The following is a 12144-nucleotide window of genomic DNA, read 5'->3' as shown; positions in this document are numbered from 1 at the left end:
GAACACAGCACAGACAGGTGAAGGGATCTCACAGGAGCAGATGTACAAAATCATAGAAAAAGGTGCACAGCATTTCTTGTTTTAAAGACCTACAATAAAATGAAGAAACTTATAAACAAGAATGAGGAAAGAGGAATAAAAGCAACAGTGGAAAGGAAAAAGAGGCTAGTCATTGTTTTCTGAGCATCAATTGAGTTTTAAAATATTAAAAAACACACGTCTTATGTGAGAAAAAGTAAGGGCCTGATTTTCAGAGCTAGTTATGCTGGTAGTTGTCCTAACTTGTCTGGATAATTATTCAGGTACTGGTACAGAAGATCTAGGTATAACTTTAAATGCCACAGTTGGTGTTTTAAAGCAACACTGACCACTGGCGGGGGGTGGGGGGGCACAAATTCTGCATTAGAAATGTAAGGTGCTTAATGGATGAAGCAGCCTTAAATTACAGAGTTACTCAGCAAATGCACAGCTCCTAAGACCACCTGTGCTGGCTGGTTGACTAGACAGGTAGATCAATTCCCCCCCCCCCCCCCCCCCCCCCCCCAGTGCTTGCACCGACTTGTAGTCCTGGTCTTCTTTGGACGATCAGAACTACAAACTACAGTGCTGGTAAATCAGGACTGATTCTTTCTGCCCCGAAAAAGCATCCTGGTGGGGGATTTTTCAGTCAGCTAGCACAAGCAGAGGGGAAAGCCATCCTGGACCTGTTACTTTCAAATGGAAGTAGTGTATCAAATGCCACAGTAGCTAGTCACCTGGGACCCAGTGATAACTGGACAGTGTGGTTCAGTAGCAGGGCAAAGGCACAAGAGTTTCAAAAGAAGATCGAGATCCTGTTCTTCAGGAGAGAAAAAAAACCGGATAAGCCGGAATTGTTCGCACGGCGAGACAAGTTAGAGGAAGCAGGAAAACCGGAAGCAAAACCAAAAATTAGCATGGCTAGAACAATGAACCTGTTTATTCAGAAAGTAAATGTAGGTTAGCAGAAAAAGGCCATTTTGGTTCACAAAAGAGGTGGTTTGAAAAGATTAATATTCAGAGACTCCAAGAGAGCACAGAAAGAGAAGAGGAGAACAGGGAGACAAGGCTTTTTTTTCTTTAAGACATGGTTCAGGGTACAAAGCCTTTAGGGGACAGAAAAATGCTGAAAAGCCAGGAGAGACAGAGAAATGCAGCTAGGACTAGTGGAGGGGGTGAAGGGAGAGAGGAGACAGGATGAGGGTGAGGATGGTGAATGCAATTTCAATTTGAGCTCTATATGCTAGTGTATAGGAGCCAACTTTTCAAAATGATTGGGGGTGCTGAACACAACCCAATATTCTCCCTCTGCCTGCCGCCACAAAAAAAAAGACTTAGTTTGCATTCAAGGATCTTCTGTCCCTCTCCCCCCACCATGCATCATCTCCTCTCTGTTTTTATCTCCCATCCAACATACTCCTCTGTCTTTCAATCTCTCCCTTCCTCAGCCATCCGGGATATCTTCTCTGTCTCTGTCCACCCCAATCCAACATTGCCCCACTGTCTGTCTTGCCCCCCCCCCCCCCCCATCAGACCACCGTTGTCTCTTTCTTCCACCATTACATCATCACACTCATCCAACATTGCCCCCTCTGTCTCTCTCCCCTCACCATCCAGAGCTGCCCTCTACCCCTACTATCCAACATTGCCCCCTTTCTCTCCCCCCCACCATCCAGCATTGCCCCCCCCCCCTCTCTTTAGCAGTGAGTGACAGGAGAAAGGCAGAATGAAGGGAGGAGAGGTTGATAAGAATGAAGATGGAGATGGGCCAGGCAGAAACGAGAAAGGAAGCAGAGAAGACCTAGAGGAAGTTCACTATCAGCAAGCAAAAAACTCTTTTGAGCCATAGGGCCAAATGGGATACACCATCATTTTAAAGGGGATAAGGGAGGAGATCATGTGATGCCATGGGGGTATAAGGACACGCTTTCCTCTCGGGGAGCCCTCCGCAACCAAAAACTTCACAAAACCATTCTCGGGAAAAGCTGAATCTCTTGATATCGATTAAGAATCACATGGACAGATACCTGAATACTCCGAAGAGAGAAATGGCCGGTAAATCGCAAAGATAACTGAAAGAGAAACAGGCTGAAGACAAGATGGAGGACCACGCCGCAACTTCCCTGTTGTCTACTGAGGTACAACTGGACCAGATCACACAAGCAGTGGGGAAGGCATTGGAACCTAAGGTTGACCAGGTTATTGAATGCTTATCAGGTCTGGAAACTATCTTAGCAGATACCACGCGACGGACCGGAGAGGTGGAGGCTAGAGTGTCGTCCCTGGAGGACCAGGCCCACACACCTCCGCACTGGTAGCAGCACTCGAGCAGGTCAGAGAACACGCAGAGAAGCTGGAAGACCTAGAGAACAGGTCAAGCCGACAAAATCTGAGGATTGTGGGGATTCTGGAGTCAGTTGGAGAGAGAGTGCTAGCTTCAGAACTGGAAAAATGGATGGCCCAGGAATTTGCATTATCAGATAGCCAGGGAAAACTATGCTTGGAGAGGGCCCATCGCGTGGGCAAACAGCAAAACGACCCACAAAGGCCTAGATTAATACTTGTGAAAGTACATAATTACATCCATAATGAGGAAAGTTTGCGAGGGTACTGCTTAAAAAAAGAATCCCTGAAATACATGGGAGAATCAATAAAAATATTTCAAGACTACTCAGTGTCACTACAAGAGAAGCGCCGTCGCTTTACACCACTATGTGCAGCATTACATGCGAAGTAGCGACGTTTCATGCCAGTGGCGTACCAAGGGGGGAGGTGGTGGGGGTGGTCCGCCCTGGGTGCACGCCGCTGGGGGGTGCCGCGGCGCGTGCCTGTGGGCTCTGAGTTCGCTACACTAACTTCGCTGGTTCGCTGCAGCTCCCTCCCTCTGCCCCGGAACAGGTTACTTCCTGTTCCAGGGCAGAGGGAGCTGCAGCAAACTAGCGAAGTTAGTGTAGCGAACTCAGAGCCCACAGGCACACGCCGTGGCACCCCCCCCAGTGGCGTGCACCCAGGGGGGGGTGTCATTTTGCCGCGGGGGGCGCGCATTGGCGATCCGCCCCGGGTGTCATCGAGGCTAGGAACGCCACTGTTTCATGCTGATCGATCCAGCAATTTTGAAGGTTCAGGTGAATGGACACTGGCGGACATACCAGTCATTTGAAGCAGCGAAGGAGTTTGTAGCCAGCATTCAGGACTTTCCTGAGGAAGAGAGATGATTTGAAACAGCAGCTTGGAGATAATATTGAAGCGACTTAGCACTTGGCCAAACACAACAAGGGAGGACTAAAGAACACTGAGGCCATGGCAGAAAAGACTAAATGCAGGGAAGAATGACGGTTGAGGCAAACCTCAGAGATAAGTATAAATATGAATGCTCCTCGCCTACACAAGCTGATGTCGTGTAAAGAGACTGAACTGTCTGGTTTTGGAGGAAAATTTGATATCTCCCTAAGTACTCCATCCGGAGTCGTAAGTTTAATCTTTGCACAAGGGGAGTATATACATGTTACAAGGTTGGTTGGGGGTCCAAGGCAAGAGAAGTAGTCTGTGAGAGGCAGCCACTTGGTTACGTGGCAGGCTCTCTGCTGTTTGTAAGGGGAGGGGGTGAAAGGGAAGGGGTTGACAAATCTGGAGGTGCAACGAAGAGTAAAGGGGGATTTTTTTGTGTGCAAGTAATCATTTGCTCAGAAAGAACTCTTTGGGGGCGAGGCTGGGCACCCCTCCAGTATTTAAATGTGTAATAGATTTGAATATGCAATATTTTATTGTTAATGTCAGCATGTAAAATTACCTCATGGAATGTAGGAGGGATCACATCCCCCATTAAGAGATCTAAGATATTGACAGCTCTCCAAAGGAGCAAAAGTCATACTGTATGTCTCCAAGAAACCAGGCTCACCGATACTGAACATCTAAAGAGGCGATGGGTAGGAGATGTGTTTTTCTCCTCATCAGGGTCTTGCAAAGGGGGCATTGCAGTATTAATTAGAAAATCTTTAGCATGCAGCTCCCAAGTAATTTTCACTGACACACTTGGACGCTATATACTCTTAAAGTTGTGGGTTCAAAGTAGAGCTATATCTCTTAGGAATTTATAGGCCAACACCATTTGACAAAAAAATGTTTCCTGAACTGTTGGGTAAATTGGCACTTTTCATGGAGTCTCCGATACTGGTATTAGGCGATGTGAATCTAGTGATGGATCCTAGACAAGATAGCACAGCCAAACAGTTGAGATCAGGTAGAGGAGTACTGTCATCTTTCGCACAATCACTGGGATTGGTAGACGCTTGGAGACTATTACACCCATTAGAACGCACATTTACACATAGCTCCAGAGCACATGATACTATGTCCAGATTGGATTATACATTCGTGTCCCAGAGCTTATTTTCTGACATTGTAGAGGCAGATATTTATTTATTTATTTGTTACATTTGTATCCCACATTTTCCCACCTATTTGCAGGCTCAATGTGGCGTTCGCCAGTTCCTGTATGAACAAATACAGTAATGTTCAATCAGAAGGGCTGAATACACCAGGATCCCGGTGCACCCTCGATCAGAAGGGACGAATACACCAGGATCCCGGTACACCTCTGACCAGATATAGGAGTGGAAGCCATCTCAGATCATTCTATAGCATGGGTGGTGTTGGCTGCTCCATCCCACTACAAGTCCTCTTCAGGTTGGAGGTTCCCTTCCTATTTACTCCATTCCAAAGAATTTCATAAATTCCTACAAGGGGAGTGGGATGAATACTGCAACTTTAATGCAGGGCGTGTAGAGGACCCATGGCTATTTTGGGAAGCTGCTAAGGCAGTGTTGAGGGGCAAAATCATAGGATATACAAGCCACAGAAAGAAGCAAGTAGCGGCAGAAATTACAAGGCTCGAAAATCAATTGAAAAAAAGCACAATTGCTTTATGCACAGGACCATAAAGTGGTCAATAAAGATAATTTGATGGAGTATGGAAAGAGGACAAGATGGCCGAATAGAGCAGACGTGCGTGTTTGAGCTCCCGACTCACTAGACTGTGTAACGAGCAGTTGGACCCGTACCCTGTGCTGGTCATGGGGAAACGGAAGGGAAAACCCAAGGGATTGGCCTCCGTACCTGGGAGTGTTCCCCCTCCTCGCCAAGCAATCTTAGAGCAGTTCGGGATTCAACCGCTGGCTATGCGGGGGCCCGCTTCGGAGCTTTCCGTGATGACATCGGCGGAAAACAGCGCGGAGGCGATCTCTTTGAGTCCGCCAGGGAATACCATTCCTCCACGACCCGGAAGCATTATGACCCCGACGGAGAAGACGGATAGAACGCCCAGAGTGGAGAAGATTCTACCGCCTTCAGGAGGCCTAGTTGGTGGTCTTTCCCCGATTGGGGGGGTTTTGTCCACGTCTACCCCCACTCCAACGGGAGTTGCACCGGTATTTCGGGAGGTGAAGAGACCTGAAGTGGTAACGTTAGACTCTATTTGGGATGTTATCCAGGGTATGAATTCCCTACTCTCCCAGGTAACTAATTCTTTTACTCAAGAATTTGACAATGTGAAACAAGTTCAAAAACAGTTTGCAGAGAAAATACAAATCCAAGAAGGTCAAATGGAATCTTTAAAGATTGAACTCTCTGCTCTTCAGAATTTTGCAGGGACAGTGGTTAAAGATAGAGAGGTTCTGGTGAGGAAACTAGAATCTCTCGAAAATCAAGGGAGAAAGAGTAACTTGCGGTTTATTCATTTTCCCAAGTCGCCCCTAATTCCAGCTATGGAGATGCTGCGTAAATATTACACAGAAATACTTGGATTTCCACCTGAGGGATTCCCTCCTATTGTTCGGCTTCAATACATAACTGGAAGAAAGTCTAATCCTTTGAATCCTTCACCACAACAACCTGAGATGAACTTAACAGAGTTTTTGGAAAACTCTATAGAATTGGTAACAGAGAGAACTACTCTTATAGTTTCCTTTGCACTTGAAATGGATAAGATGAATACCTTTAAATTATATTTTCGTCATTTGAATTATGAATTTCTTGGGGAAACTGTGCGTATATTCCCTGATTTAACCAGGGAGACTCAAGCCCGTCGGCGGGAGTTTTTGAATTTAAAAGCCAGAACCCTTGCAAAAGGGGGCTCGTTTAAGTTAATATTTCCATGTCGCTGTATAATATCCCTGGATTCTGTTAACTATATATTTATGGAACCCAAGAAATTGAGAGAATTATTATCAGCCAAAGAAAGTAGTGAAAGATTAACCCAGGATGACCAATAGAGAGTGAAAGTGCTGAGTTCTCCGGCTGCGGGTGTTCCATATGCCTCTGCCCTTTGGTTTGCTTTTTTTTCCCTATGAGTTTACTCAGAAATTTTTACCTTGTATCTTGTCCTTAAGTTGTGGTCTACAAGATGTAAATTTACCTATGTATAATTGATACGATTATTTTAATTTTCCTTCTTTTTCTGTAAATAACATTTCATGTTATTTTTGATGATTAAATAAAAATTATAAAATAAAATAAAAAAAAAAAGATAATTTGATGTCCATACAGGTGGCATTAAATAGCTACATCCATGAGCAAACTAACAGAAGCATGCTTTATCAGCGCTATAAATTATATCAGTTTGGAAATAAGCCTGGATATTTGCTTGCAAGGCTGATCAAAAACTGGGGAGGATCCAGAATGGTGTCCGCGTTGAAAGATCCAAAGGGGGGGTTGACCAATAGAAGCGATCGTATAAAATCAATTTTCCATAATCATTTTCAATCCCTATATCGGGAAGCATTCCCTTAATACAAGATTTCTTAGCACAGCTGAACCTCCCAAAATTAACCCGATCTGGAGAGGAATTGCTGAATGCACCATTGCAGGCACAGGAACTTCAATTAATTATTAAGAATTTGCACCCGCTAACGGCCCCTGGGGCCGATGGGTTCTCAGGAGCCTTCTATAAAATTCTACTTATTTCATTGTTAAAACCATTATTGGCTTACTTCCAATCAGTGGTAGAATTAAAGGAGCTGCCCCCTCATGCAAATACTGCCCTAATCACTATATTGCCAAAACCAGGAAAACCAAAGGATGAGGCAGATTCCTACAGACCGATCTCACTCATTAATTTAGATATAAAAATCTTGGCCAAACTGTTAGCAAATCGGCTGGCAACACAATTGCCTAGCTTGGTAGGAGACGAACAGGCTGGATTTGTGAGAGACAGGCAATCTGTACGGAATGTCAGGAAAATTCTGATGGCAATGTCATATAATAGGAAGCAGGGTCAACACACAATAGCAGTTAACCTAGACGCAGAAAAAGCGTTTGACAAAGTGAGGTGGGAATACATGTACCTGATATTAGAAAGGGCGGACATCGGGGGGTGGTTTCTGGATGCCATTAAAACTCTATACCATCATCCTAGGGCACAAATCGTAGTGAATGGAGAACGCGCATCGAAGTTTCAGATACAAAGGGGAACTCGCCAGGGCTGCCCCCTATCCCCCTTACTATTTGTGCTTTGCATCGAACCCTTGATTCGAAAAATAAGTCAGGATGGGTCCATCAAGGGAGTGGTAATGGGAGGGCAAGAAGTAAAAGTATTGGCTTTTGCCGATGATCTATTTCTTACCCTGATGGATCCAGAGACCTCGCTTTCTAACTTGCTTACAGTGATACATACATTTGGTCAGTTCTTTGGATTAAATTTGGAAAAATCCAAGGCCCTCCCAAATGAGCCAGCATTATGTAGAGGCCTCTCTTTTATAGCTCTCTTTAAGGGTCCTTCTTGAGACAGGCATAATTCAACTTGCTGTTTATTTGCTTGTATGATATGGTATATGATATTTTTGTTAATTATTACGTATGGGGTTTTTTTGTAACCTGCCCAGAACTATGGATGGAGCAGTATATAAATTTGTTAAATAAATAAAAAAATAATGTGAGCACTCGATTCAGGACACTCCAGTCTGAGAACACAATAGTGTCCTGGAAAAATGGTATACCTACTGCAAAAATCGCCACTGAAAACAGACTTATTTATTAAGCTGTAGTCACAAATTCCTCTTTCTTGATTACACAAAATACACCAATATTAATACTACAAATAGCATATTCTTGTGGATGGGCTCTGTGGCTCATTTGTTTTCTTTATACACTTCAAATGAAATGTCATACTAAGAAGACAAGTCCATAATTGTTTGGGGGAGGTGCTGTTATTTTTTTTTTTTTGGGGGGGGGGTGGGGTTAGTACAGCTGCAGTCATTCTGCCCAGCTCCATGGTCAGGCTCACCAGTTTATAGTTTCTTGGATCATCCAGAGAGCCTTTTTAAAACTGGCCTTGCGGGCGGCCTGAAGGGAGCGTAGCGAGGTAGCTCAGAGGCGTTTTGTTTGCCTTGGAAATTTACCTGGAGGAATGCCGAAGCGAAAAGGCAAGTGGGTGCCTGGTTCTACGGCGCCCGCGGGACCCGCTTCAGGCGCGATGGACCGCTTCGTTACAGTGGGAGGAAGTCAGCGGAGCTCGGGAGCCTTGTTGTCGGGAGGGGTGGAGAGAGGCGAAGCGTCCCAGCCGCTAGAGACGGAGCTCAGCCCGGAGGTGAGGGAACCGCCTCCCATGCCGGCGTCGGTGCGAGCGGCAGGCGGACAGGGTCTCCTGGCCTCCGAGGAGGGGGCGGAGGGCCCTGGGACAGGACCTGGACCAAATAGGAGAGAGCAGCATAGCCCGGACGGGAGAAGGTTCGGTGAGCAGGGAGGCGGTGCTCCGGAGGGCAGACGGCTGGATGAGGGGGCCAGTTTCTCCCTGGGATCTGACAGGAGTGCTGAAGAATTGTGTAAGTCTTCACTCTTGCCTAAACCGCCGAACTTTACTTTGGAAACTATATGGGAGGCGCTGTTGACATTGGAAACTTCTCTTTCTAGGAAAATGTTGCTTTTGTCACAAGCCTCTCAGCTCCCAATTGAGACTGTTTCTAATATGGGACAGCAATTGAAGGTGGTTGGAGAAAGATCTGAGGCCCATGAGGTGGCCATAAAGTCAGTGCAATCGGTGCAAGCTTCCATGATTAAAGAAAATAAATGGTTGCATGGGAAGATTGAGGCTCTTGAAAACCGGCAGAGGGCTAATACTCTGCGAGTGATAAATTTTCCTAAACAACACCTGACTGCACCGATTCTGACTTTTAAAAAATATCTCTTGGAAGTGTTAAAGGTGCCGGAACTAGCTTGCCCGCCAATCTCGCAGATATATTATTTGCAGCCTTTTAGGCGAGTGGCGCATGGCGAGCAGGCTGGTGTTGGAGAGTCTGCTGTGCGGTTCGACACCTTGGATTTTATTAGGGAGCTGGAGGGCGAAGAGGGGCGGCAGGAGCGTGCCACTCTTATTGTGACATTTGTTTCTCATTTTGATAGAGACAGGATTTTGAAGTTGTTCTTTAAATGCCGGAAGGAAAGGTTTTTGAATGTTCAAGTTAGGATGTATCCTGATGTGACCAAGGTGACACAGAAGAGGCGGCAAGCTTTTCTTAAGCTGCGGCCTACTGTGTTTCAGTTGGGGGGCCTGTTTTGGCTCAATTATCCCTGTAAATGTGTAGTGAAGATGGAGGCTGTAAAATATGTGTTTTTTGAACCTATGCAGTTGAAAGCGTTCCTGGACTCCAGGGGGGGCGAGGGGGCTCCTCCTCCATCACCCGGAGCTGAGATGAGATCAGCACCTCAGGTATAATAATCTCCCGCATCTCCCTTCAAAGTCGGGTTTATTTTGTATCCCCTTTTTGTAAGGGGATTTTTTTCATTTTTCTTTTCCCAGGAGTGTGGATTGGTCAGCCTTGATGGGGACTAAAGTAGGAGGCGGGATATTGAATTGGGGGTTGTGTGTTGTATCAAAATGTGTGTACTGTTCTCCTAAGTTGTACAAGAGGTGTTCTTGGTGTATACATGAAATGTATAATAAAAATATTGAAATATAAAACTGGCCTTGCATTAGGCACCTTCCAATCCTCAGGTATCGTGGGTATTCTGAATGATGGGTTACAGATGGCTAGAAATAGGTTCTCTTTTCAGGACTCTGGGGTGAATGCCATCCAGACCTAGTGATTTGTTGCTCTTGAGTCTGTCAGTGTGACCTATTAGATCTTCTAGATTTACAATGATGCGCTTTAGTAATTAACATATTGTGTCCCTTTATGGCCACTCCATCCTTTCCCCCTACTGAAATGCAGGTATTAGGTTACTTCTCAATTACAAAGAAAGAAAGCAAACAAGAGCCAGAAATATATGCAAACTCTGTATTTATAACAATCCATGCTCAGGTGCCAACATTTTTAAGAAAAAGGATCAAGGGGAAACAAAGTTCTTTAAAGAATAAACCTTAGATGTAAAGTATTCGTAAGCAATCCTATTTTTTTTGCCTCGTTCTCACCAACAATTCCCAAAGAAGGCAAAGAGGGGCTTGGTACTGGGGTCCACAGCTCAGCGAAGTAGAAGTCAGGGCTGGCAATTCATTAGCCAACTGCTTCCTTGTGGCCCCCTTCTCTCTCCTTCTGTCTCTTCATCTCTGCCAGCTGCATGTATCGCAGAACGTTCATGTCTACAAGAAGGAACCAGAGAAGGCAGATGCTGAATGTTTTCTGAGTAACAGAGTGAGAGAAGGATGCATCTCCTTATCAGGTACTTGTTGTGTGACCTAAGGAAACACACTTTACCTTATCACACATAACACTGCAATCATGCTGTACAGTCATGTAAAAACATTTCCAAAATAGACATCATCTGCAGTGATTATACTGTACATAAGTATTGCCATACTGGGACAGATCAAAGGTCCATCAAGCCCAGCATCCTGTTTGTAACAGTGGCCAATCTAGAACAACGATACATATTCCAGTGGAACACCATAGCCCCTTGGGGTTTAAATTCAGAGGTTGAATGGTTGTAAAGTCAGATGATGTCAATACAGGGGCGGGGTGTCTGGTGGCTATTTAAATCGTGTATTGCAGCATACGGTATTACGGTTTGACGGCACTTCCGTTAACTCCAGCTTGGTGAGCAGTCCCATGGGTAAGCAGCTAATTATGGATTTGAAACTGATTAAGGATATATGTAAGGAAATAGAGAAATATATATGCTAGTAGGATATGTTAAGGTTAGAGTTTGGTGTATGTGTATTTACAGATTGCATGATTTGGTTCTCCTGAGGAAGAATTTGAAGAAATGCGGTCTTGCATTGAGGACCAGGATGAGTTAAGAACATATTGAAGGTTGACGCACTGGTGGTTTCTTCAGCAGCCTTACTCTAGCATAACGCTACGGCTTTGTCAGGAGAAGGAGAGTAAAATCTTCCCTACTCACGTGTTTATAACATCGATCATTACATTGAATATATGATGGTCAGTGACACTTAGAGGATATGGACTACTGTGTGTCATAGTAACACATGATGCAGAGTCGAGGACTCTGCATGGACATTGGTGAACGTATCTAATTGAATATTTTATTTTTGTTACATTTGTACCTTGCGCTTTCCCACTCATGACAGGGTCAATGCAGCTTACATGGGGCAGTGGAGGGTTAAGTGACTTGCCCAGAGTCACAAGGAGCTGCCTGTGCCTGAAGTGGGAATTGAACTCAGTTCCTCAGTTCCCCAGGACCAAAGTCCACCACCCTAACTACTAGGCCACTCTGAATATAATATCTAACACTGTAATGATCAAGAACAATGGTGAGATGGAATAAATGAATATGGTAGATAAGAGCGAATGTGAGCGGGTGTTGGACTAGTATGCAAGGAGTACTGAGGTTACTTGTTGTTAGATAGGAAATATGAACATATCCATATGATATATAAAAAAAATTAAAGAATATTTTGTAAAAATTGATAATATAGTTGTAGTGTGAGTACTTTATAAGTAACTCAAACACTGAACAGCCAGAATTATCACTACAATGGTTAATAACAGGAATAACACTCTTCCTTTCAAAAGAAGATACAACCAATGTCCCTCAGAAATCACTGCTTCAATTTACTGAGTTGTTCACAGCAATAGACAGAAATAGAATATATGATTACACAGATTCTAACAACGTCACAAGAACTGATGGGTAATAACTGGGGAGCATAGGAAACCAACAACCAGACGAAGGAGA

General features: G+C 44.6%; 1 protein-coding gene across 1 annotated transcript in view; it reads right to left on the bottom strand.

Annotated features, from left to right (window-relative positions):
• Positions 1 to 10334: 10334 nt before the first annotated feature.
• Positions 10335 to 12144, bottom strand: part of TTC9B (tetratricopeptide repeat domain 9B) — a 35361-nt gene continuing 33551 nt past the window's right edge. Inside the window, exon 5 of the mRNA XM_030219990.1 lies at positions 10335 to 10588. Coding sequence (XP_030075850.1) covers positions 10503 to 10588 — 86 coding nt within the window. The 3' untranslated portion in view covers positions 10335 to 10502. The remainder of the gene's footprint in view (positions 10589 to 12144) is intronic.

The sequence above is a fragment of the Microcaecilia unicolor genome, chromosome 11 (genome assembly GCF_901765095.1).
Source record: "Microcaecilia unicolor chromosome 11, aMicUni1.1, whole genome shotgun sequence".
NCBI classification, from domain to species: Eukaryota; Metazoa; Chordata; class Amphibia; order Gymnophiona; family Siphonopidae; genus Microcaecilia; species Microcaecilia unicolor.
The sequence above is the reverse complement of the archived record's forward strand: the minus strand, read 5'-3'. Positions and strand labels throughout refer to the sequence as shown.